At 47.7% G+C, this 27442-nt stretch overlaps 1 protein-coding gene across 1 annotated transcript in view; it reads left to right on the top strand.

Moving 5' to 3' along the window:
- The window catches only part of VPS13C (vacuolar protein sorting 13 homolog C), a 2437235-nt gene that overhangs the window by 1478455 nt on the left and 931338 nt on the right, over nt 1-27442 (top strand). The window contains exon 58 of the mRNA XM_086955811.1: nt 23509-23669. Within this exon, the coding sequence (XP_086811937.1) occupies nt 23509-23669 (161 nt within the window). The remainder of the gene's footprint in view (nt 1-23508; nt 23670-27442) is intronic.

Raw genomic sequence — 27442 nt, 5'->3', positions numbered from 1 at the left:
GCGGACCAGTTTGGGTCCCCTAGTGCGTCAGGGGCTTTGGCCCCAACCCCGTCGGGTGCTTCGGCCCCGACGCCGCCGGCGCCTTCGGGTCCGGCGCCGCAAGGTCAAGCGGTCCCGGCCCCGCTGGTGCCTTCGGGCCCGGTATCGCGGGACGCGACTGGACCTTCTTCAGGTTCTGGATCGTCACCGGTGGACCTTACGCCCCCCCCGGCATCAGGCCGTATGGTGTCACCTCCGGCGCCGTCCTGGGGCGGCGCCGCCCCCGATGCCTCCTTTGCTCCGGAGTCGGAACGGCGCCACTGGGCGCCGCTTTCGACGCTGTTTGGAGATTTTCCCTTCTACGAACCGGCCCCATTGATTGAAAACCCTGAGTATCAGGAGATGGGTGATGAGGACTATTGGGAGGGGTCTGAGGACCCTCTGACCAAAGAGTGTCAGTCTCAAGAGGACTGGGCAGGAGACCTTGGGGAGGCCAGTGGCCCGGACACCTCTCCAGACACTGATTTTGTCTCCCCTCCTACCGTGGCTTCGGAGGAGGGGGCAACCTATAGTGTGGTGTTGATGAGGGCTGCCAAGGCCTTGGGCCTTGAGCTCCCTGTCGCGGTTGTGAGGACTAACCTCCTCACTGAAGTCCTTAAACCGCAGTCAAGCTCGGCCGAGCCTCTGCTGCCTTTTAATGAGGCCTTGACCGACGTTCTTTTGGGCACTTGGTCCCGGCCCGCTACGGGTTCGCCCGTAGATAGGAACGTGGCCAGACGCCACCGGGCGACCCATGTTTCCTGTCCACCCACCCCACCCCCGAGAGTCTGGTCATCCAGGCCTCCAATTCCCAGACCGCATTCCCGTCGGCTCCGCCGGACAGGGAATCCAAAAGGTACGAGCAGTACGGGAAAAAGATCTTCTCCTCCCTTAGTTTGGGACTGCGGTCTTCCAACACCGCATGCCTCTTGGGCCGCTACACCCATTCTCTGTGGGAGACGGTTGCGGAAGTGCTGCCAGAGTGTCCGTTGGAGGTACGGGCCAAACTCGGCCAAGCCCTTGTTGAAGGTCGGGATGCAGCAAAATACTCCATCCGGTGTGGGCTGGATACCACCGACTCACTAGGTAGAGCGATGGCAACGACGGTGGCGGTTAGACGCCACGCCTGGTTGAGGTCCGCCAACTTTTCGGCAGATGTCCAAAACACTCTGATGGACATGCCGTTTGATGGCTGTCGCCTTTTTGGCGACAAGGCAGACCACGCGCTTGAGTGCTTTAAGGACTCCAGGGCCACGGCCAAGTCCTTGGTCCTCTTGGCCCCGCGCCAGCAAACGGGTGCCTTTCGCTCCTTTCGTGGCCAAGGAAGGGGCGCCCCCACACGTGCCGCCAGCCACACACCGCAGACTAACAACCAGCGTGGTGGCGGCCGTGGAAATCGCCGTGGAGGCGGTCGGGGACAATGGCGAGGTCAGTCCACACCTTCCCCTGCAGCATCCGCCTCTAAACCCTCCTAGTCCAAGCTTCTAGGCCCATGTGATGCCAGTGGGGGGCAGGGTTCACCATCACCACTCTCACTGGCACACTGTCACTTCGGACAGGTGGGTGCTGCAGATCGTCCAGAGTGGCTACTCCCTCCCTTTCGAGATAACCCTTCAAGCCATGCCACCGCAACACCACCGCGTATCGGTGGATCACTTGCGGCTTCTGCAGGAGGATGTTTTGGCCGTCTTGGCCAAGGGGGCCATCGAGCACATTCCTGGGCCAGAAGTAGGACGTGGTTGCTACTCCCACTACATTCTGGTACCCAAGAAATGCAAAGGGGGCCTATGCCCTATCTTGGACCTACGGATTGTTAACGGCTTCCTCCGGAAGGAGAAGTTCAAGATGCTGACTCTGGCTCAGGTCTTAGCTGCCCTGGACCCAGGGGACTGGATGGTAGCGCTGGACTTGCAGGACGCTTATTTCCACATCCCCGTCCTGCCGTCCCACCGGCGTTACCTGCGGTTCACGGTAGGCCACAAGCACTTTCAGTTTACTGTGCTCCCCTTCGGCCTTAACAGCATCCCACGGGGGTTCACAAAGGTGATGGCGGTGGTCGCAGCTCATCTGCACAGGTTAGGGGTTTCAGTCTTCCCCTACCTCGACGACTGGTTGTTGAAGGCGGGCTTGCCCCAGACAGTCGTCAACCACCTCCAGACAACGGCAGACCTCTTGCACCAGCTGGGGTTTTCCATAAATGTGCCGATGTCACACCTTTGTCCCTCTCAGTAGCTCCTTTTCATCGGAGCGGTTCTCGACTCGGCGCAGTTTCGGGTTTACCCACCCGAACAGCGGGTTCGGGATATACAGGCCTTGACTCCAATCTTCCAGCCTTTATCCCGAGTTTCGGTGAGGTTGACGCTGCGGCTTCTGGGGCTGATGGCTTCCTGCATCCTTCTGGTGCATCACGCCCGGTGGCGGATGCGGGCTCTGCAGTGGGACCTGAAGTTTCACTGGGCCCAGCATCAGGGCAACCTGTCCGACCATGTCCTGATTTCGGAGGGCACTGCGAGACAGCTGCAGTGGTGGCTCACGGACCATGATTGGGTCAGTGGCAGATCCCTCTCCCTTCCCCAACCGAAGCACGTAGTTGTGACGGACGCGGGATAGGCGGAGATCAGAGGCATCTGGTCTCCGGCGGAGTCCCGGCTCCATATCAACCTTTTGGAGCTGCAGGCGATTCGTCTAGCACTGAAGGCATTCCTCCCCTCTTTCCGGGGGAGTGTAGTGCAGGTGTTCACGGACAACACCACCGCCATGTGGTACTGCAACAAACAGGGCGGGGTGGGGTCGTGGACCCTCTGCCAGGAGGCTCTGCGACTCTGGCAATGGCTGGAACATCAGGGCGTGACTCTGGTGGTTCAACACCTGGCAGGTTCTCTGAACCCCAGGGTGGACGAACTCAGCCGCCGGTGCATGATTGATCACGAATGGCGTCTGAACTCGGACGTGGCGCAAGGCCTCTTTCTGCCGTGGGGAGAGCCTTGGTTAGATCTATTCACCACCGAAGAGAACACGCAATGTCATCAGTTCTGCGCGTTGGAATTTCCAAGGGGGCACTTGCTCGGAGACGGTTTTCGTCGCGAGTGGAGTTGCGGTTTGTTGTATGCCTTTCCGCCTATACCACTTCTGCCCAGAGTGCTGAAGAAGATCGAGCGCGACCGAGCACAAGTCATCCTTGTGGCTCCGGACTGGGCACGAAGGTACTGGTATCCCGAGTTACTCAGTATGTCAGCGATCCCCCGGTTCGTCTGCCTCTTCAGGAGGACCTTCTGTCGCAGCAGCAGGGGACGGTCCTCCACCCAAACCTGTCCATTCTCCACCTCCATGCTTGGAGATTGAGCGGCGACAGTTGAGGCCATTTGACTTGCCTCCTGAAGTCTGTAACATCATTCTGGCTGCCAGGCGTCCCTCCACAAAGTCGGTATATGCCTGCAGGTGGAACAGATTTGTGGCATGGTGCACAGCAAAGGCTGTGGATCCCCTCAATGCCCCTCTTTCTGAGGTTCTTCTCTTTCTTTTTTCTCTTGCCCAGCAGGGCTCTGCTCTGGGCACTATCAAAGGCTACCTTTCTGCTCTTTCAGTTTTTTTGAGGCTGCCTGGTCAACCTTCTTTGTTCAAGTCCCCTATCGTTAATTGATTCCTGAAAGGCATCACACATACGTTTCCTCCTGTTCCCTTTGTGATGCCTCAGTGGGACTTGAACTTGGTTCTAACCTTTCTGATGTGCGCTCCCTTTGAGCCACTTCACAACTGTCCTCTCCACCTTCTTACTTTGAAGACTGCCTTCCTAGTAGCCATCTCCTCTGCGGAGAGTGAGTGAGCTCCAGGCTCTATCCTGTAAACCTCCTTTCCTTTCAGTCCATCCGGACTAGGTTGTGTTACGGACAAGGCCCTCTTTCCGACCCAAGGTAGTCACGGCCTTCCACATTGGGCTATCCATAACCTTGCCCACCTTCTTTCCGCCTCCGCATGCCTCGAGAGAGGAAGAGAGGCTCCACCGTCTGGACCCAAAAACATGCGCTCTCGTTCTATCTGAACCGCACACGCCAGTTCCGGGTGGATGACCAACTCTTTGTTGGTTACGTGGGTGCTAAGAAGGGGAAAGCGGTGCACAAGCTGACCATCTCGCGGTGGATCATCTTGTGTATCCAGGCGTGTTACTCCTTGGTGAAGAAGGAACCCCCTGTTGGGCTGAGGGCTCATTCCACTCGAGCCACAGCGACTACAACTGCCTTGGGCCGAGGTGTGCCCTTGCAGGACATTTGCCAGGCAGCTACGTGGGCCTCGCTGCACACGTTTGCAAGACATTATTGCCTGGACAGTCAAGTCCGGAGGGGTGGCTTCTTTGGCCGTTCCGTCCACCAGGACTTTCTGGTGTGATTATTGGTTCGCAGACCCACCACCACGGGGTTGGTATTGCTGGGGTATCTATTCTAAGGTAAGCAATCTATCACTAACGTGTCTCTTTCAGATGCACAAGTTACTACTTGTGTAACGATATATCTGTAAGAGACATTAGTTACTGATAGATTCCTTACCGACCCACCCAACCTCCCCGTTCTGCGAACCGATATCTAGGGTTAAGGTCATCCCCTTTTAGGGCCCTAGTTTCATGGCACCAGTGTTGGTTTTTGGCATAGCTCTGCGTTTCTGGCGCGGAAAAGCTGTGTCTAAGAACTGACGTCAGCACGCAGAGGCGGTGTCTAAGTACTCAGACGACGTCATCGCGGCGCCCACGACGCCGACGACGGAGGTGGAGCCGCAGACGATGCCTACCGACGCGCAAGGGTACTGCTACGCAAAAGTTTTCGGATCCAGTCTGACGCCTGGGGATATTCTAAGGTAAGGAATCTATCACTAACTAATGTCTCTTACAGATATATCGTTACACAAGTAGTAACTTGTGCTTATCGACCATGCAACACTCCACGAAGTCAGTTTACTCCTATAGATGGTCAAGATTCTTTAAATGGTGTAGATAGAGATCCACTGACCCTTAAAGGCCCACTTGTCGAATGTTCTTCAATTTGCTCTTTCCTTGGCTCAGCAGGGTTGTGCTGTGGCCAGGGTTAAGGGCTATTTATCGGCCTTATCGTCTTTTCTGTGTCTACCTGATCATCCGTCTCTATTTAAATCTCTTATCGTTTTGAGTTTTCGCAAAGGCCTTACCAATAGATTTCTGCCTACTCCTTTTGTTATGCCCCACTGGGATCCTAATCTTGTTTTGACTTTTTTGATGGGTTCTCTGTTTGAACCCCTTCATAGCTGTCCTTTGAGGCTTTTGTCTTTTAAGACCGTCTTTCTGATAGCCTTTACCTCAGCCAGGAGGGTGAGCGAGATTAAAGTTCTTAGTTCAAAACCTCCTCTTTGAACATACATGCTGAAAGTATGGTCCTCAGGACCAGGGTTGCTTGACTGCCTAAGGTAGTTACTCCATTTAATCTGGGGCAGTCCATAACTCTCCCTGTGTTTTATCCTCCCCCCTCACCCTTCCAAGGAGGAGGAGGGAATTCACCGCCTGGACCCTAAAAGAGCAGTGAGCTTTTATTTGGACAATACCAAAGGACTCACGTTTGGACGATCAACTCTTTGTGGGCTACGTTGGACGCTCAAAAGGCAAAGCTGTGCACAAGAGCACTCTATCATGTAGATCATCTTGTGCATCAAGATCTGATACACCCCGGCTGGTAAGGAACCACCTGAGGGTATTAGAGCTCATTCTACTAGGGCTAAGTCTTCCACCTCTGCTTTAGCCAGAGGTGTTCCTGTGTTGGACATTTGTAAGGCAGCGACTTGGGGCTCCTTCCACACTTTCGCATTTTGTGCACTCTGTCTTACAGAACTTTTTGGTATAAGAAGGGTGGACACCCTCCTCCAAGAGTGGGATTGCTGTGGGAATCTATTCATAAGGTGAGGAATCCACAGGCAGATGTATCCATCAGAAGAACAAGTTACTTACCTTCGTTAACGCTTTTTCTGGTGGATACAGTATCTGACTGTGGATTCCTCACTGACCCACCCGCCTCCCCTTTGTCCTCCCTTTTATACTTTAAAAGAGATTAGGGTTAATATGGTGGTTTCATATTGTCATTGTATACTGCCTCTATTTGCCTTTGTGTGGGTTTATAGGAAATGTTTGCTTTCTTATTTCACTTTACATACACAGTGTGTATTTCTGTGAATATTTTGTACTATGTATACATTGTCTCTATGGTCGGTCTGCCCCTTTGCTTCAGTGGCACTGAAAAAATGGTTGGAACTAATGTCATCACGCCGACGTGGTTCTCTTATGGCTCCAGTGACATCATGCGGAGCCGCGTGCGGAGCCATGCATTGTGACTAGGCCTGGGTGGAAAATGTGGTTCCGCTCGCCGAATTTGCGGAATCTGGGTAATTTAGCGTTCCGGGGAGAACGCGAAATTGCCTAAAATTCTGCGTTCCGGGACTTCGCAAAATGATTTGCTTGTTCGCGTTCTCAAATGCGTGTTTGTGAGATATTTCCCCCCAGAGCATGCAAACAGCGATTGCGAACAGTAAAAAAGCATCGCGAACAAGCAATTCCGCGTGTTTGCGGAATTTCTGCATGTTCATGGAGATTTTTTACCGTTTCGCGGAGATTTGCGTAACGCGATTACGCAAATTCTGCCCACCCCTAATTGTGACTACCTTGTCGGCGTGGAAGGCTAGAAAAACATTTCTGCAGAATACTGGCTTAGGGGATATTAATAAGGTGAGGAATCCACAGGCAGATACTGTATCCACCAGAAAAAGCACTACCGAAGGTAAGTAACTTGTTTGTTACTCCCACCTAGATAGCAATAAACAAGAGCTCCCTTTAACATGGTTAGGCCACCCTGACTTTGAGGGGTTAGGGTGAACCTGATGATGAAGCATGCCACTATTAGAATGGGTTATTTAGAAAAAAATAATTGTTTTCCCTTTTCCCACCTCCTCTTAAAAGTAGTATAAAGGTATGGCACATAAAAGCCTCCTTATAGAAGAGTGTCTCTTCCAACAGAGGGATATCTTGATGTTGGTTCCATAGTTTTCTAGGGAGGATATATTCCTTCATCCCCCAATTCTCAACACAGCTTTGGTAGTTCTCCTGACTTCCCATGCTGCAATTTTGAGATGATTGCAATATTAACCAACTGGGTTTGTAAAGCAAATGTATCAATGAGCCCTACCCACAAGCATTCAATTTTATAAATGAGAAAACAAGCAGATACAGGTTTAAATTTCTTTTGAAGATCATGGGCCGTTTATACACTGTATTTTCACACAGAAAGAGAAAAAATAGATACGTCCTTCAGATTTAGAGGCTCTCAAGGTGGCTTGTCAGTGAACCGTCTGCTGCCAAAGAGGGGCGTAGTAAAACGCAGATTTAAAAGGATCCAAAGACGCCCCAGTGGTACGTTGTTATGAAATCCCCATCACATCAAATGTTTTTCCAGGCACCTCATTCCTTACACCAAAAGTCAATAGGTGCTTAAGGGCCTGATTTAGATCTTGGCGGACAGTTACTCTGTCACAACGGTGATGTATATCCTGTCCACTGAAATATAAATCCCATTTATATCCTATGGGATTTACATTTAGGCAGACGCGATATCTGTCATCGTTGTAACGAGGTAACCAGTCCACCAAGATCTAAATCAGGCCCCAAGTCCTTACGGCAATGATCAGCAGGGGCAATCTGCAATCAAGCCAGTGGATTTTTTTTTTAAGGTGGGTTAGGGTAAAAACCAACTAGCATACTAGTGGCATACCCCCACCTCCTCTCAGATTAGCAGTCTGAGAAATATAGGCCACAGAACAAGAGGATCCGGGTATCCAACTAAAACAATGGTGGAAAAGTCGAACCTAATGGTGTATATGGGGACTACAGACAGTAAGCCACAGCTTGGCAATTTCTTATAGCACTGCTTCTCCTTATATGACCTGCTGCTTAGGTTAAATGAACATGTGTGACAGGCAATCCACAGGAGAAACACGTCAATGTAATGATGGAAGAATAACTTGGATACTGGTGGGAGGTCTTACTGCAAGGAGCAAAATGCGACTTATCGTAGTGTCAAGGTGCGAAGCCCTCCCCTACCTCTTTCTGGCCGTAAGGGGTGCAGGACGGGCCCACCCTTGGCCCTGGCTTTGCCCTGGTACATGCCGCTGTAGGTTCAGCACACACTGTGAGGAAACGAGTGGCATTCCCTCCTCTCAGACAGCAAGGTCTTGTGAGACAATGAGTCCCATATCGGCAGTAGGGCAATAACCTGGAGCACTAAACATCCCCTCCGCTGATTGGTGGAAGGGCGCTTTCAGCGTGGAGATATCAGTGGCAGCCCCTCCTCTCAAGCAGCAAGGTTTTGTGGGACGGGGAGTCCCAGACTGGCAGAAGGACAGCAACTAGGCTCACTAAATGTCCCACGTGGCGGTATGTCGAAGGATGCTTTTTAGCGTACAGGGAAATCAGTGGCAGCCCTTCCTCTCGGGCAACAAGGTTTTGTGGGACAGGGGTACCAGATCAGCAGCCGGGCAGCAACTAGGCTCACTAAACGTCCCTCCTAATTCATTTAATCAAAGTCTTGTGTTATGAAACATAATAAATACAAAACCATTAAAGTCCCCAAGCATAACAAATTACCTTAACAATTGATGATACCTTTAACATCTGATAGCGACATCTAGCCACAGATTCCTTACCTTTGAGTTCTGCCCAAGTGCCAGACTGGATCTGGATTTTTTTTCAGCAGTTCCTCTGCACGGCGGTAGATGGCATCATGCAACTCCATAGTGACGTCGACCCTTAGATGTGCTTTTGAAAGAGTCCATATGTGTCCCTTCCCCATTACTTCCAGACGTCAGTTTCTTCTTTTCCACATTTTTAACGCGGATCTGGTAAGCGGTTCCTATGGCCGTTTTAGGCATATTTCAACTTTTTCATTGAATGGAACAGTGTGCTTTTAAAAAAAATACTCTCATATCCTCGGGTTTCAAGCCTTGTGGGTCCTATGGACGGCAAATTTCCACCACAGACCCTCACTCAATTTGTGTGGGGTGCTTGGAGGAGCACCATGACTACGAGGTGTGCGAATCCTGTCATCAACTTTTCCCGAAGGCGCTGCGTGAACATTGTATGAAGCTCCTAGCGGCTTGGATGTGGCATCCTTCCAAGACTGCTACACTTAACTCCACAAAGGAAAAAGGGTCCTAGGGAACATGTTTACCGACCTACAACAGATTCAATCCCCAACACCTACTTACTATAATTACAAAAGGAATCTAATGGTCAAAGGTGAATAACAGAACTAAGAAAGAGAAAATACTGATCATGTGCCGGATGTGTAGCATCCAAACAAGTAGACAATTTCTAAACTCGGGAGGTGACTATTGGATTTCCATCAACTGCCCTTCGTGGCCAGTGTCATCATTTGGAATTCGAGCTCCCCTTTCACCGGACCCCATTTAATGAGGAGGTGACACTGTGATCTAAGCATATGAAACAGAGAGTCAACGAAAACGAAAAAGTCACAAACATGTGACAAACAGCCTATAGTCCTAGATACACAGGCTAAATACAGTGCAGTGCCAAACTAGTGAAAAGATTAAAAAGGATAAGGAGGCATACAAGAAACTTTATTAGAGTAAGCCTTCCAAGACTACCCATCGACCACAGTCCCCTTCACGATCAAAGGACTGCCCGTGGGCCCGCTCTAGGAATGGTTCATGTGGACGTCACTCTCCATTGAGGTACCTAGGTAAGGCAAGATGCAGGGGGTCGAAGTTGCGGCACTCCCAACCTCTCCCCCTAAAGCCCGAACTTCAGTTGAAGAGTTGGTGCACCTCCCTACCTTCCCTGGAGCCAGAGCGACTCTGACCCAGATGCAAGAATACTACAATTCTCTTCATACTATCTTTGGGTCTTCACTTTCCCCTGGAGCGCCCTTGGGCCCTAAGGAGATGCGATGAGCCATGACTGTGTCCACTCCGGCAGGTTCACCCTTGCTCTCAGTTTTACCTTCTGACTTGAAATCCATTTCAACGCTGGTGCAGAGCCCTTTGGGGTTTTCACGTTTGCGCCTGGATCCGATCAGCCGACTATGGTGCCACCGGTGCCGCTCAACATCATGCCACCTCCCCCGCCCCCTCGGATGCAGAACTGGTGGTGGTGCCCATCTCAGAGCTTTCTTTGGAGACCCCTCCTGTTTTACCTTCTTAGGACCATGGTTTTGGAGGCGATAGAAGGGAGTTGGAGTTTCTCCACCTTATATGTGAGGTCCCTTCCCCCATATTTGACACTGTCCAACCTCCTATAGAGGTTAATTGGCTCACTGAGTTGGGTGAAGGTAGTGGCTTGGAGTCTTCCACAGGCTCGGATCTCTTTTCCCCTCTTGGCCTTGATACGATGCAAGCTACTCTCTAGCTGACATGCTGAGGCGAGTTTCTGTGGTTTTGGATTTGGCACTTTTTTTTCTGGAAATGACAGCTGATCCTTTACTTGGCTTCTTCAATCATGGCCAAACAGGGGTAGACTAAGTGCTTTCTTATAGCTCTGTTTGACATTTTGTTAGTGGCTTCGGCTAAACCTGATGCAGGGGTCCCTGTGGATCGTTCTTATTTCCATAGACACCGTCCTGCCCTCCTTGAGCCGACCTGTCACCTCTGACATCCTTCCCATCGCAGTTTTGTGGTGCAGGCCACTTCGGCCTCCCATGATCTTAATTCTCTTCCCAATGTCCCTCCAAACAGAGGTTTCAGAAGACTAGAAACTTGTGACTGGCATAACTTCTCCCCCACCAGTTTCTCTGCGATCCCTTAACACTTCTTGCATTCTTGGATGCTTCTCCCATACATTGTGGGATTCATTGGCCCACCTGCTGACCTCACTTCTGGGTGACCACCAGAACAATCTTGCCCAGTTAATACAGGATGGGCATCAAGCAGCTAAATTGATTGTTCATGTGGTATGGATAGCACAAACTCCATAGGTCAGACAATTGCCTCGTCAGTGTCGCTATGCCATCGGGTCTGGCTGTGACCACTGGTTTTTCAGAGGCTGTTCAAGCCACCTTTATTAACATGCCCTCTGATAGCACCCTATTATTCGGTACCCATGCAGACTCTGCATTACAGCAGTTTACCAACAGTCAGGGTGGAGCAACCTCTTAACTCAGCTTATTCTACTTCTGCCTTCCAAGCAGACTTGTTTCCCTAGCTCCCTGCATCCTTAGTTAGTATGAGGGCAATTTTTCTTTCTTTTCCTTTTCAGCCATCGGCAGGCTTCAGGCTTCCATTCCTTTTTAACCATTCCACCTTCTGGTAGCACCCAGTAAAGTGTTCCTACCTTCATCAGGTTGTATTCTTTCTTCCACCATCCAAGACGGATTGTGGTTCCCGTTCTCCAAGAATTTTTATGTTCTGTGGCCCTGAGTGGGGTTCCAGTCCCTAATGGTATAGTTCAAAACATATGATAGGTTGGTGACCGGTAAGATGTACATGAGTTAATTAAACAGTTTAATCTATTTCTGACAACTAATAAATACAGCATACTACTTTGAAATCGAAACTGGATTTTGGGATTCTGTACCCCAGGAACTCACGTATATAATACCCGCCACCAACCTATCATATGTTTAGAATAATCCATTTAAATCTTGTAGCCCTTAGGAGAAGCTACCTGATTGGCATTGTGCCTTATCAAGAATTGGGTCCTGTCCCTACTGTGTGTGAACCCAGGCAGCACCCACCCCCTTAACTAGTTCCCTAATGGTATAGGAATTTTCTTTTTTAGAGACTTCATGCAAGTCATCATTATTGATGTTATTTTGCTCGCTTGTGGGAATGAACTATTGCCTTGCTCCCTGTTCCTCATGGGGCATCTTCTATATGCCTCATGAGCAAGGCACCCCCTACAATCCCCAGAGTCGATTCTCCAGACTTTGTAAGTGTGGTCATCCATTTTGAACATATGCCAAACCTGGGCATGTTTAGAATCAAACATGTTGGAATCATACCCTCAACACAGTTAACAGTGCTGGAGGTATGATTCCATGGACTGGGGGGGTTCCTCCGGGAAGCCCCCAGTACTCCCGGTAACAGACATTCAGGGTCTGCGAGCAAGTTAGTGCTACTGCTGACCCCAGACACGATTCTGCCCTCCTGCTCCTGATCTGAGTTGGAGCAGAGTAAGGTAGAACAGTAGGTTTCCTGTCACAGGGAGGTGTTACCACCTCCCAGACAGGACTTAGTGTATTGTGCTGGGATGGAGACCGTTGCCAGCACCACCAGACTGATTTCAAAGGGCACATTTGGTGCCCTTCTTGAATGCTCCAGTTTGAGCCAGTTCAGGGAGGCCTTGACTCCTTCTCTGGCATGAAACGGGACAAAGGACATGGGAGTATCCTCCCCTCTGTCCAGCCCCTCCTCTGGGAGGGACCGTTGAATTGTTCGAACCCTTTCCCTAGGGTACTTAAGGGCTTACCTGTGGGTGGCTCTTCAACTTCATCATGGGACAAGATTCAAACCCGAAACCACTTCAACTTCAACTGTCTGGGTACCTGGGCTTTGATGGACTTCACCTGGAACTGAGACTGTACAAAAGAACACTTCTGCTGCTCCTGGTCTTGGTGTTCTGCAAGTCTTCTTCGTTGCCTGCACCTGTAATTCTCCCAAATACTCGCAAGGCCTGTCGGCATCAAACGTACCCAAAGGAATTTTCCTTGAAGTGAACGAGTCACTCCCCTTCATCTGCAGGCACAACAATGAAGCTGACTGGTCTGCTTCTTCTGATGTCCCATTGACTTCAAAAGGCTCAGCAACACATGTGGTGATTCTGCAACTCCCTCAAGGCTTGACCTGTCTGCTCAGCAAGTTTAAGACCAGTATCCCTCGTCGGAACCACTGAAACAGAATTTGTTCACCACGTTGACTTGCTATTGCCAAGGCTTGTTGGTTGTGTACTCCAGAGATCTTTGGGCTATGAGAAGCCCAGCCTTCAGCATCTCTTCCTGCCAAGATCTTCATCCTCACTGCATCCTCTGCAACTTGGGCCTGCATCTTTGGTGAGCTGCTCGAGGTCCTCTTGAGACTTGGTGCCTTCGGCCTGTGGGTCTTCTTGATGGTCTTCTTTGGCTTCAGTGGGCTCCCCTGCTTGCTTGGGGCCTGCTCTGACTGTTCTGCAATTGGTGAGCCCCTTGGACCTTGCTGGTCCCAATGTTGCTCCTTTATCGTTTACCGTGTCTTTTGCAGCTGCCAAGGCTTTTTGGTTCTCCCGCCAAACACCGACCCCCTAGTTCTCGACTCTTAACATGGATTAGCTTGTGAATGATTCCTGGTCATCCACAGCTACACCTGGTCCTCACAGCTGCAGCGACAATGTCACTGTCATCAGTCCTGCATCTTCCATCATTGGTCATCGCTTTTCCATGCCTCCTGGTGTATCCAGAGGTGGGGTCACTCTCCAACCTTTTGTCTTCCACAGGATTCCTTCAGGGTCCACTGGTAAGGGTCCTTCTTCTTGAAAACTGAAACCGCCACTTCCCCATTGACAATGTTTTAGTGAGTGTGCATAATAAATAAGACCTATTTTTATACCTAAACTGTGTGGTTCTTTTTTGTTTAACGTACACGATCTGATTAGTTCTGGTAAAACAATCTTCTTAACACTCGTTCTGAACTAAGCCTGAAGGGTGCTCTCCACAGCTACCACTTGGGGAGTTTTCTATGGTTATCTAAGACCACTAAAATCACCAGAAGCATTGCCTGGATTAGTGCAATGCGCTTCACTTAAATACGTGCGCACCATATACTAAGACAGCCTCCTACACCTTTGGTAACAGCTGGTAGAGACAGTATCTAGCTGCAGATTATTTACTGACCCACCCATCCTCCCCGCTCTGCAGACAGATTTCTACATTCAGGGCTGCTCACTTTCAGGGAGGGCCCTAGTTTGGACACACTGGTGTCAGTGCACTTCATGGTTCCGTGCTTCTGGTGTGGAAAGTCGTGAAAATTAACTGACATCGCGCCTGGGTGACACCTATATAGATTTGTGGAGTTTATATCTGGCATGAATGACACCACGCGGTGCCAATCGATGTCACCTACAATCGCTTATGGGTAGTGCCATAGAAAAATCTTCCCGATCCAGTCTGACATTTGGGAAAATTCAAAGGTAAGGAATCTTCAGCTAGATATAGTCTCTACCAGATAAGGTGTTGGCTTGTGTTACCAAAGGTAAGTAACTTGTTCTCTTCAGCCTCAACAGCATCAACCCTGTTTCTTGCCTGTGAGAAGGTGTGGTCCTTGAAATTATTTCTTCATTCTTCTTGCTTGCAGGCTTCTCTTTGGCACCAAAAACACTTTCATGTGGTTTGCCTATTCAGCCAGAATTCTCTGGTGTGTGGTGGTTTTCTTTCTTTCTTGAATGTGTAGACATAGCTTACTTCACATGTCTCTACTTTCACTCATGTTAATTATGGCTTCTTAAAATAGTTGGAGGACTCCAACCCAATACTTGTCATGAAGTCTCTAGACAGGTTCCTGTAACGACCGGATTTTCGGACTAGATGGAATCAGCTCCTAGGAGCCCCTCTAACCCAGTCGGAACGTAATCACCTCCCTCCTTAGAACGTATTTACAATGGGTATAGATATATGTATGTACATTTCGTACCTAAGGATGGGGAAAATAGCAATAAACATGCATAGGTTTTCTACATTATCCTATTCATACCAACTAGTCTCACGGCCACTTAGGCCCAGACTAATCTACCCTGGGGCAGGTCTGATTATGTACCCTTACACACTGATCTCCCTCAGTGCTCACTCGACACGCAATCTGGCGTGTCTACACGCGGGGCTGCAGTCCCAGTGCTCTCTCTCTTTTATCCGGTCCACAATCCGGCGGACCTACACACCGTGTCCTCCCGGTGCTCACTCACTTACAATATGGTCCACAATCCGGCGGACCTATACACCGTATCCCCCCGGTGCTCACTCACTTACAACATGATCCACAATCCGGCTGATCTACACACGTCTATCTCTGGCGCTCTCATTAACGCCGCGTACCAACGACGATCACTTTCCTATGAACACCTGTGGAAGAAATCTCTCATTGTCTACTCGGGATGATACTACAATAATAGGAGTTAGAACGGCTTTCCAAATTGAAATATGTACCTTCTGCTCTTGACATCAAATGTTCCCTCTCTCCCTCATTGTTCAGTCTCCTCTTACCTGACCGGGATTCACATCCGTTCATGCAAACAATGTCTGACTAGAAGACCAGGTTACCCTGATTGAACAAGAATACAAGGCACATGTCGGTTCACTAAGAACTGGGGTATTTTATTACAATGATTATAAACACAATACTATACGATAACATATATTCTGCAAAGAAAAGTGAAAGGTTAGAATGTGCACACTATAGGGGAAAGGGCGGATGTCACCTTATTAACGTGAAGTCGGGGTTCGGCAGTCATCTAGGTTCCCTTCTCGTCTGTGTCTTGGCTCGTCTCGGAATCACACCTTAGCAGTCACGAGTACACGTCTGCACCGCTATGCTCGGTCTCCTCTGCTTCCCTCCAAGTCACTGGAACCTTTCTCGTTATTAGCTGCTGTCTCTCTCTCTGTCTCTGATCGCTCTGCGCTACTTCTCCTTCTCCTTCAGTCTTTCTCAGAGAGTCTCAGTTTCATGATCTTTCTCAGACTTCAAAATGGCGACTGTCTGCCTGGAAATAATTAATGGCATAGATGCTAACGGCTAGCTGCCGCCTACGGACTGACTGACTCACTGCCTAACACTTTCGCTAATATGGAAGCCTGTCCTTTCATGGAAAGTTACGGCCAGTAACCTGCCGCCCACCAAATTCTTGTACCTCCCCGTACCAAGGACACGTTCCCAGCCAGCCGGCCTGAAGTTGTGTCTTCGGAGTGGAGAAAAATACAGTCTTTCGATAAGGGCCAGCCTGAGCCGGTTCTCTCCAAGCGAACAACACTTAGAAACTAAAACATTACACTTGGCCTAGAAAGCCTCTCAAGCTGCCGGGCAGAAAGCAAGATGGAGTCTCTCCCGTTTAAGGCCTACAAGGCCCGAAATAAGCATAACTCCATAGAAGGTATACTAACACTCTTGCAAAAGGACGGATCATCACTAATACTAATGAATCTATCCCCTAACTTAAGTTTATAAGCCCTGATCTAAGGAAAAGGTTACGAAAATGCACTACTGTGCCTTATGAATAGGTCCTGTTTATAGTTCTAATCCCTGTACTAGGAGGGTAGTAGGCTGGAGTCATCTTCAATCATTCTCCCTCCAAAGAGGGCCGAAAAAGTCGGTCAGAACAGTTCCTTTAGAAAGGACAAATCCAAATTCTCTTTGTGTGGCTCTGAAGCTAAAACACTGTTTCACATGTCTAAATTTCATATTTTCACATCCCATGTAGGGTTGCTGATGGCACTTACTGTGCAATAAGGTATGGGGAAAGGATTTCCAATTTATGGTTCTGTCATTTGGGTGGCTACCGGAGTGCTTTCACCAAGGTAATGTCTATGGTTGCTTTTCTTTGTAAAATCCTCCAGTTCATCATTGAAGTTCATCTCACGTCTGCAATAGAAGCTATTAACTTCCAGAGAATGTAGCAGATATTCTAGTATAATGCTGGTGTTGCTATCTCGTACCTTTCTGCGCCTTTCACCTCCTAGTTTATAAAATGCTATGCATATTCTTGCTGCCCTGTGCTAGATTGACGAGGAGATTCTTCCAGTGCAGCTTTAGCTCACGGTGGTTCCTGACTTCGTGGAATCTGTCACAAATTCTATTTGTACCTCCAGCCTTGCAGTCAGGACATTGAAGGGACCAGAGACAGATTCAACAAATGCATGTCCAAAATTGCAGTATGGATGAAACAGAACTTCCTTCAATTGAACTCAAATAAAACTGAGATTTTACTGTTCGGCAAAGCCGAACAGATATGGACCAAAGACTGGTGGTCGGAGGAACTGGGACAAGCTCCTCGGCCCAAAAATTGGGAAAAATTTGGGTGTGCTAATCGACTCTAAATTTTACACGGAAGAGCATGTGAAAACCTTATCGGGTAAATGCTTTGGGCTAACTTGCATGCTGAAGAAGATCTTTCCCTGGATTCCACTCTCTTCCAGAAAGGTCCTTCTACAAGCACTTGTAGTCAGCAGGCTCGATTATGGAAATGCCCTGTTGGTAGGAATAAGGGAAGACTTGTTCTCCAAACTGCAAGTTGTGCAAAATACGGCGGCCCGTTTAGCTCTTAATAAACCTGCACGCACCCCCTCTGCCCCATTACAGAACAAGCTGCATTGGCTTCCCATGAGGAAAAGAGCAATTTTTAAACTCCTGTATCTGGCCTTCAAAGCTCTGGTGGGGCCAGGACCAGCCTACTTAAGGGAAAAAGTAACATGGCACATTCCATTCCGCCACTTAAGATCCAGTGGCTAGAAGCTTCTCCAAATACCTAGATTTAAAAAGGTCAGGATGGGTGGACGTGCTTTCTCCTATGTTGCCCTGAAAAATTGGAATGCACTGCCAGTAGATCTTCGGAACTGTTCCACATTCGCAGATTTCAAGAAAAGACTAAAAACGTGGCTATACTAGTGCATTAATTGTTCTATACTGCTGTCTGCTGCTGCCGGGTGCCGAGAGATCCCCCGGGGATGATTTGTGCACCATATAAATAATAATAATAATAATAATAATAATAATAATAAATAATAATATAGTGAGCATATGGACGTAAACCTTTAGTATGGGAGCCCTTACACCCAGCTAGTCTTCAAACTACATGCAATTGTGATTTCTTGGTATGTGTTTGCCTGTTTAAGGGACATTTGCCATTAGCTTATCGAGCACTCACGAAAAGAGATGTCACATCCGTTTTCTAGAGCTTACAGTTATTTGCTCAACCTTCTCTGGTAGGCAGTCCACTGAGCTTAACCCCTTGCGTGCTGATGACAGCTCCCGTCCGTCATGCATCACGGTGGGCGTGTGCTGATGACGGCCGGGAGCCAACATGACCACGCCCGCGATCGGAATCTGTCGCACAGGTGCAGAATTCCGGCCGCGGTCAAGGGGTTAATAGATCGCAGAATAGCTATGCACTGTGGTGATGAAAGGGGTGACGTTTTTATTGTCCATCATTGCAGAGGCGATGAGTCGGCTGTCGTCACCCTCTGATCATGCAGCCTCACTGTCTGCTTCCCCTCTTGTTGGCACATGCACGCTCTGAGCAAGTTGAATGTGCTTTGCATCAGTTTTTTATTCTTTTTTTAACTTTTTTATTGGCCCCGTTACTACTTAGGGAGTGACAAATGCACACTGTTGCATAAGACAGTTCCAAGTTCATGTTCATTTAAACATACATTCTGGATAGACTATTTTTCCCTCTCCACTATTCATTCCTTGGGGTGGCAGACCTGTTTAAGAATGCTATAACATTTGAGGATATAGAGCACAGATGTGATTATGATTGAGTGAGGAATGTGTGGTTCCTAGACCATCGGGAGCTCACTGTTTGACCATCCTGCTGGACATTCCTTGGAGAGCAGAGCTACCTTTACTGTAAGGAGTCATACACATTATCAATCCACTGCACGTGTCCAATTATTTTGTGTTTGCTGACTGGCATCCTTGCATATAAAAAATTCTTGCTTGTGAGAGAGACTTTTAGCTTGGTGCACCTCACAGGCCCCTATCCTTCTTCCTTTGGGCTTACATTTCTGAGAAGTAGATAACATTTCAAATTCAGCAAGGGATAATTGTTGTAGATTGGTTGTGTTTTTCCTAAGGAAACTAATCATGGAAGTAAAAACGTAATGACAATAAGTAGGAAAAAATAGTAATAGGAGACAACGTTTTCATCTGTAATTTTTTGCCCCCGTGGTCAATTTGCCCAAGTAATATACCATTTTGTCTTCCACACCCTTCAGATTGCACAAATATATAGCATTTGGGGATTATCCAGAAACAGAGGCTACACATTGAGCTGCTTTTTATAATGATATTTTATTGTGGAATGACCATGTATTAGTTCTTTCGAGTAAAATCTAGGGAGTGAAAAATAGGTATGAAAAGACATAGGCATATTTTTTACAATGTTACCTTCTTACTGAGTTTAGGAATAGTTATTATTTGACCAACTCTGAATTTGGAGTTACTCATACTATCTTGTGATCCAGGGAGCCTTTTTCTTTTCTTTCTTGTGTTCTTGTTTACATTCGGAAGCTAAAACAGTGAGATAACTTGAATTGATAGTAACAAATGTTCTACTATTCTCAGGGCTCAAGTCCTAAAAAAAGAAGTGGGGGGACTCTCCAAGGTAGGTGGTGTCACCGGAAGTGACGTCACGAAAGGTAGTCAGTCACCTCATGACAGGGAGTCCAGCTTCACCTGAGGGGGTGGAGGGGGCACGCCATTAACCCACTGTGAAATGTAGCGTCATTGATAATAAAGCAGTTTACTTTATTTTATGTGATTGGATGAGCCATTCGTGGGGGGAGTGTCACTGGCAGAGGCAGGGTTCTTACGTCACCCAGGCCCATGCACGAGTAGCTGGTCCAGTCCACGTTTTCTCTTTGCATTTTAGGACATGTAATAGTCCAATTTTACAACGAGATCGCTAGGGCTACAATTCTGATAATGCAGGAACTGGGTGAACAGCTCGCACCTGGACCTAGGACATTTTAGAACGACCTGTTGGTAAAATTAAATTAAAGACAAAGTTGGCTAATATTGCCATTGTATTGCTGCATTGCTCCAGATACTGGGCAGACAGTTTGTGGTTTCTATTTCTAAATCGCTTTTATCTGGGTGTCTTATTCCAGTGAGTTCATTTGAAAAACATTTCTCCAGAAAATGCCGAAGGGCACATGTTTGTAAAGGCAAGTCTCATGAATGGAATGTGTGCGGTGGCGCTGTGGCTGGCAAATGTATTTCCTTCCGTGGTGACAGAAAACGAATACTTTGTTCTGTTTTGCCCTTTGCGTCTAATGTATGTAACCCCCAACCAATGTTATGTTTGTTCACAACCTGCAAGTTCCAGAACAAGTAACTTGCGCAAACGTGTAGCCCTCTTGGGCGGCCAATAAAGTGTTAACTGCTGCTGAAAGCGCCTCTTAGCGCTCGCAGGTGTGAAGGTCGCTATCGGAATTAGTAACCGCTTAGAAAAGAAACTGGTGGAGTCTCCGAGTGAAAAGAAATGGTTTCCCATCAGTCTTGATGTCACGCATTTCAACCTTCAAATAGCCAAAGTGTTACAGTAGACCTCAGAGTCACCTGCAGATGATTGGTGATCGATTCGTGTGAATAGGTATGTAAGTAAGTTACGGACCAGGGGACCCATAACAAAAACACGCAGATTGACCCCCCCCTTGGGGAGGGGGCGGGTACGTACAGTGCGGGTGCCAGAAACTCCGACGGCTCTCTTGGGATGTGTAAATGTATTACATTGCATCGAAGGGCTGTGTATGAAAGTTTCTTCTTCACAGCTTTTGGGCAGGGGGGATGGCGTCCACCCGGTAAAATAAGTGGGGGGACGTCGTCCACCCTCGTGGTACCCCGACTCGAGCCCTGACTATTCTGTGTTGAAAAATTGTAACAAACTTGTGTGGCCGGGCCGATTTCCCATTAAATCAAAAGCCCTAACAAATGATGTGAGCGCATCAAGTTTTTGCATTACAGTTGACCTATTTTGGCTAAGTAGGGAGCTGTGATATTTAGGCCCTACTTCAGCTACCACCCAGGGAGACCTGCTAAAATCAAGTATATCTCAAATCCAGGAGAGTCTAGTGTAATGTAACTTTCTTGGATCTCGCTATATTTTTTACCTACAATTCTTTGAAAATTTCAAACCTTGACTAAGATCATGAATTTCCTCACATTTTGTAAGTAATATTCTCGAATCCTTTGCCCAAAAAATCCTACTACAAAGAGTTTCTACGTTTCTCCCAATAAAAATAGTATCTCATGTGCGTGACTTTGCTTGTCCCTTGTGACACAATAGGTACCAAAATGCAACGAGTAGATAAAGTTTTCAATTTGAAAATTAACCCATCATGGCAATGGCAATGGCGATGGGGGTAGCTGCATTATTTAAGCCGGCTTAGCACCCATCCAGGGAAATCTACTAACCCCAAACATTTCTGAAATCTAGACACCACATGGATCCCACTATATTTTCCTACCAAGAATAGCCTGTAGACCTCAAGCTCCTTTTCTGCACATTTCTGTGAGTGAAAGTTCCGAAATCTACTTGGATCTACCACCCAACTGGAAATGTCAGACACATCTGTAAGGGGAAGACTCCAGAAGTGTCTTTCACTTCAAAGTGGCCACCGGGTATCAAAAAGGGAACCCTCAGACCCACTCTTGAGTACACTCTTGCACCTGTGAATACCACAGAAGAAACATAGCCCCACTGCCAGTGGGCTACCCTGCTGTCCGAGGCCTGTCCTGCTGAATGAGAAGGAAGACTGGACTTAAATCCTTCATCTCAGGCTGCCTGAGTGACTCCAAGGGCTTTTTAGTTGGACTCCTGTTCTTATCTACAGGGACATAACATGCTCCTGAAACTGCTGCAGTGTCCAAATTGGATATGCGGCTTGACATGCATGTACCCTGCTAGCCTCTGTTGGTCTGAGTTCCTGATCACCAAGAGGTGATTTCCAGGTCCTGGGCCTAAGGTGTTGCATCAGTTGAGCTCCTCCTAGAAGGAAAGGAGAAATCCTGAAGTATTGGACGCCTTGTGACTGTGAACATGTCTGTTCATGCCAAGATCTTGCTGCCTATGCCGATCACCACTGCAAAGCTCTGGTGAAATGGGCTGTCTATGCTACAGCGACCTCCAGCAATGACTGCCGAAGGTGACCCCCAACACGAAGATCCTGTAATAACTGTTCGAGACGCCTGACAGGATTTTAGCTAAACAGTGCTGACCAACCACAACACACGGCCTGCTCTTAGTGGTGTCCCTCACGCGAACTGGACTCTACTTGCTGGTCTTTAGAAGGTACGTTTTTCAGCCAGGCTAACCTGGTCTCTGTATCCGACCCACACTCCATTCTGGTCAGCCTGAACATGTGACTTTGTCCTGGTCCCGGATAACCACAGTTGGCGCTTTGTGATTTTAGGTGCTTTAGTAACCCTAAAACTTTGAAATGTCAGATCTGTTCCTACTGGTTGGATGTTTGTAGTTTTGGTGTCAAATAATTGATTACATTTTACTCTCTTTTTCAAAATTTGTGCTTTGTTCTAACTTTATTGCTTCTACTAGAGGGTTAAGAACAGGTTAATTCAGTGACTTTTTCTAGTTCACTTTGACAAGGTTTGTGGCAACTGCTTAAGAAAGGCTCACACACCCCCCAACGAGCACCCAGTTTTTCACAACATGAAACTTGGAGTCACTAAACTGTGTGGTCTGTGTATTTGGTTGTGTATCTTGTCTTACCCAAAGTGGTTGCCTAAACTTTTGACTTTTGAAACTGGTATGTGGGAAGAAGCCATTGGGATCGAGCCATTTGCTTCATATGGGTTAGGGGGGTCTGCCTTTCCTGGTTCTGCACATACCCAGACAAGATATAGCCACTTTTGTGATTGAGTCATCTCTTCCTTTTTTAAATGAGATTTGTGCTGCTCCTTTTTATGCTTTATAACTTTGTGTTCAACCCGCTGAAGGCTTACTGCTTCAGATAATTAAATGCCTGTTTTATTATACAGAGACAAGCATATAAATATTATCTTGTGGCGTGTCTTTTTCACTTCAAACAGTTGAACAGACCGCTGTTTAATGTAAAATATGTATCTAAGGTATTTGTAATCAATGTGTAAATTGCTAAGATCTCTTGCCCCCTTCTGCCTTTACTGATTACTTAGAGATGAATTACTAAAGGGCCATTTTCCAAATATCAGAAGAAGTAATTAATTCTTTGAAACTTTGAAACTGCTGCATACTTATAGAACACTTTGTCTTTTATTAAATAATACGTTGATGTAATTTTATTAAACTAAATATGAAATAAAAAATCTCTGGAATCAACATAATTTAATAATAGCTCCCACAATTACCCTACAAGATTATCTACAGCACGCAAATTCAAAAATGCAACACAACATTCACATGTATAAATCAGGACTAAATTAGATCTTTAAATAGAGGAGTAGGTCCTGTTTAGTGGCACGTGGCAGTTGTAATCATTCTCATGAATGAGAATAAAGTTAACATGAATTTTGCAACATGACTTAAGTAGTTATCATTCTCTGCCAGTAATCTATATCCAATATCTTTACAAACTGTTTGAGACAAGATCTGATGCGGACACTATGTTAATATTTTCAAAATAAAGTCCTCTTGATAAGCCAGCACAAAGGACTGCATACCAAATTAGCTTATTTCGGAATTTGATGCATTAATGTACATAGCAGTGCTCTGATGTATTGTGTTATTATACCTTTGCATAGTGCCTCATGGTTACACAGAGGTGGCCAACATTCCTGTTGCCAAACCAGGACGGCGCCTTTACAATGTTCGAAACCCGATGGCAGCATACACTGACTCCGTTCTTACTCAGATTGATGCCACAGAAGGGGATAAAGTCATCACCATCCGATCTCCTCTGCAGGTAATGTGATTCTAGGAACATTCAGCTCCATATTACGGTCTACCATTTTAAATTTCCTACCCCGAGAAACTTTTTTTTTTTGTATGTGAAAAATGTCTTTTTATCCATTGTATGTTGATAGACCAGTCTAAAGGGGTGTGGAAATCTTGAAAGAAACTCATGCCCCTCATTTTGCCGAATAGTCTATGGATCAACCGCTGAAAAACCGCAGCAGCTGAGGCAATTCTGAATGGCATGCACCTGAATTGGTAACAGCCAAATGGAGTACTGAAAGCAGTGAGCTTTCTGGACTCCGGCGTGAGTATGACCTGGTGGTAAGCTGCCGATAAGTCAATGATGGAAAACCATGTCTCCCCCCTGAGTGATGAAACAATTTCATTTATCTTGGGCAGGGGAAATTTCTCAATAACAATGTTATTATTCTGATGGATATATCTGCCAGTGGATTCCTCACCTTGTGAATATCCCCCTGCGTCAGCAACGTTCGGAAAATTCTTTTGTAGCACGCCGGCGTGGACGACGTCATAGGAGCGCGACATCGCGCGCGACTCCGACTGACGTCATTGACTCAGACGAACGTCACTGACTCCTTATCAGGCCTACGTCGGCGTGATGACATCAGTTCCCTTTTTTCCACGTCGTCGACACTAACGGTTTCGTGGGATCTTCTGTTGTGTTGGTAGTAACTTTGTTACTATTGAGAGTTTTCTGTATCTTTTCGGTGTCACTGTCTTATGTCGTGATGTCGTTGAAGAAGACTGGGTTTAAACCGTGTGTTGCATGCGGAAAGATGATGTCCATCACAGATCCGCATGAGGACTGTCCATGGTGCCTGGGTTCGGATCACGACGTCCAGGGTTGTCGATCCTGCTTCAAGATTAATCCGAAGGCTCTTCCTGAACGTGAGGCGAAACTCCTTATTGCTAAATTAAAGGGTAAGGAGGCCAGGAAGAGGTCGAGATCGAGACGCCCGAAGTCCAGGTCAAGGTCGAGGTCCCGGTCGAGGTCGGCTTCGAAGTCGACTTCGGGACATGTTTCCAGATCATCAAAGAAAAAGCATAAGAGAAGGAAGCATGGTTCAAGGCACCATTCTGGAAAAGAATTGGATTCGAAAACGAAGTCGGATTCGAAGGCGTCCTCTAGAAGGCATCGTAAGGACATGGTATCTCCCTCTCCTGATCTGAGTCCTGAAGGTGAGGCCTTGCCTTTGGAGTTGCAGGAGCATTCACCGGCTCCAGTGTCTAATCCGTCCCTGGATCCGTCTCAGTCTTCTGAACATGAAGAGGAAGAGGTTACTGTTCCTCGAGGCTCGACGAATCGGGTACACCAACCCGAGGAACAAGAGGAGTCGATTCCGGTGCAGCCTCCTCAGGAGCAGCCTGTGCGTTTGTATCCTCCTTTTCCAGGTCCTGGTCAGGATCCTTCGCATTTTTTAAACGCCACGTATGGTGTTTATGCGAGAGCCATGTACCCCTCTGGATCACCAGCTGGTCCCATGGGTTCCCCAAGTTTATGCTCCGCGCCTTTTCTGCTGGCTCCGGCTCTATCTTGGCATCTTTCGGCGCCGCCGAAGTCATCAACCCCTTTTGCGGCTTCACCGGCTCCGGACCGACCTCGAGATCCAACTCGAAGTTCAATGCCGGCTCCAGCTCCATGTTCGACGCCGGCTCCAGCTCCACGTTCGACGCCGGCTCCGGCGCCTTTGGAGTCGATACCGGATCAGACAACGTCGACTCGAAGAGAGAGGTCGAGGCGTGAAGCACAGCGCCTTTTGAAGGAGCAGAGTTATAGCGATGCTGAAATTGAAGAAGGTGAGCTTCAAGAACAGGAGGATTATTTTGATGATGTGCGAGACGCAAGTGGTCTAGAACTGTCTCCTGATTGGGAGTTTGCCACGGTGTCTGATGCTCCTTCTAAAGATGTGGCTCCCTACCATGTGGTAATTAAAAAGGCTGCAGAACTGCTACATTTGACATTGCCATCTGCTGAGTATAAGTCGAACATTCTGACTGAAGTCCTCCATTCTCCATCATCTGTGGTTGAGCCTATGCTTACATTTACTGATGCCTTGACTGATCCCATCTTGGAGGTATGGGGTAGACCTCTTACCTCTCCTGCAGTTTCTAAGGACGTTGCAAGGCATTATAGAATTGGCTTCTGGTGACCCTGACTTTTTGTCTACTCATCCCTTACCAGAGAGTTTAGTAGTACAAGCTGCCTGCTCTAAAAAATCTGTAGGTGCTTTTCCCCAGGTACCTGGTGATAAGGATTCCAAAAAAAAAAGCAGGACAAATCTGCAAACAAAGTATGCATCAGGCAGCTTGGCTAAAATCTACAATTGCAACTTGTTTACTGGGTCGTTATATCCATACCTTGATGGATACTGTTGAACAGTTGTCTCCTAAGCTTCCTGAGGGGGACAGGAAAAATGTTAATGAAGTGGTGTCTGACACGCAGGCTGCTGCTCGGCAGGTCATACAGAGCGGTATGGACACAGCAGATTTAGTGGCTAGAGTCATGGGATCTTCGATTGCCACTAGCAGAGCTGCCTGGCTGAAGACTTCCGAGTTCTCTAAGATGTTCAGGCTGCTTTAATGGATTTGCCCTTTGATGGCTCAGGCTTTTTCGGTAAAAAAGCTGATGCTGCATTGGAAAGGTTCAAAGACAGCAGGCCAACGGGTAGGTCTTTGGGTTTGCAGACTAGAGGCTCTGTGAACAAGAGATACAGGGGATTTGGAAGATCTTTTTTTCGTCCCAATAAGCAGGCACAGCAGCAGCAGCAGCAGCAAAATCCCTTTTACAGGTCATACAGGGGCAGACAAAGAGCTTGTCCTCGTGGACGCCAGGCTTCCTCCTCCTCCACTTCCTCCACTTCTACACATCCCCCTCCTACAACAGCAAAGCAGCCCTAGATCCGCCATTCCAGATCATGTGGGTCCTGTGGGGGGCTGGCTTACCTATTTTCTGCGGGATTGGGAATCGGTTACATCAGATCTTTGGGTTCTCAATCTCGTAGAGAATGGGTATGCTCTTCCCTTTCGGGAATTTCCCCCAAATTCCCTCCTTGCCAAGGTTTTTGCACGGAGGACCACCTACTGCTTCTACAGGATGAAGTCCTGGCACTGTTAAGAAAGGGTGCAATAGAGGTGGTTCCGGAGCAGGAGAGGGGTCAGGGATGCTACTCCCGGTATTTTCTGATTCCCAAGAAGGATGGCAGATTTAGTCCAATCCTAGATCTCAGGATCTTGAACCTTTACCTGAAACAGGAGAAGTTCAAGATGCTCACCCTTGCTCAGGTTCTTCAAGCGCTGCTGGAAGAAGACTGGATGGTGTCGATCGACTTGCAGGATGCGTATTTCCACATCCCCATCCTGAAGTCGCATAGAAAGTATCTCAGTTTCACGGTGGGATTCCAACATTACCAGTTTGCGGTCCTTCCGTTTGGACTTACTACTGCGCCTCGAGTCTTCACCAAGGTGATGGCTGTGGTGGCGGCACATCTCAGAAGATCAGGGATTCCAGTATTCCCTTATGTGGACGATTGGCTGATCAAAGCAGACTCTCCAGAGAAAGTGCTCCATCATCTGCAAGAGACAACTCAGTTGTTGTACAGGTTGGGTTTTTCAATAAATGTGCCCAAGTCTCACCTGGTCCCTCCCAGCGAAACCTGTTCATAGGTGCTGTGCTGGACACATTCCCTCCACCTCAAAGGATTCTCGACATACAGGAAATGATTCCTTTATTTTACAATGGAGCGGTCGTTCCAGTCCTGA

The sequence above is a fragment of the Lissotriton vulgaris genome, chromosome 2_1 (genome assembly GCF_964263255.1).
Source record: "Lissotriton vulgaris chromosome 2_1, aLisVul1.2, whole genome shotgun sequence".
Classification (NCBI taxonomy): Eukaryota; Metazoa; Chordata; class Amphibia; order Caudata; family Salamandridae; genus Lissotriton; species Lissotriton vulgaris.
The sequence above is the reverse complement of the archived record's forward strand: the minus strand, read 5'-3'. Positions and strand labels throughout refer to the sequence as shown.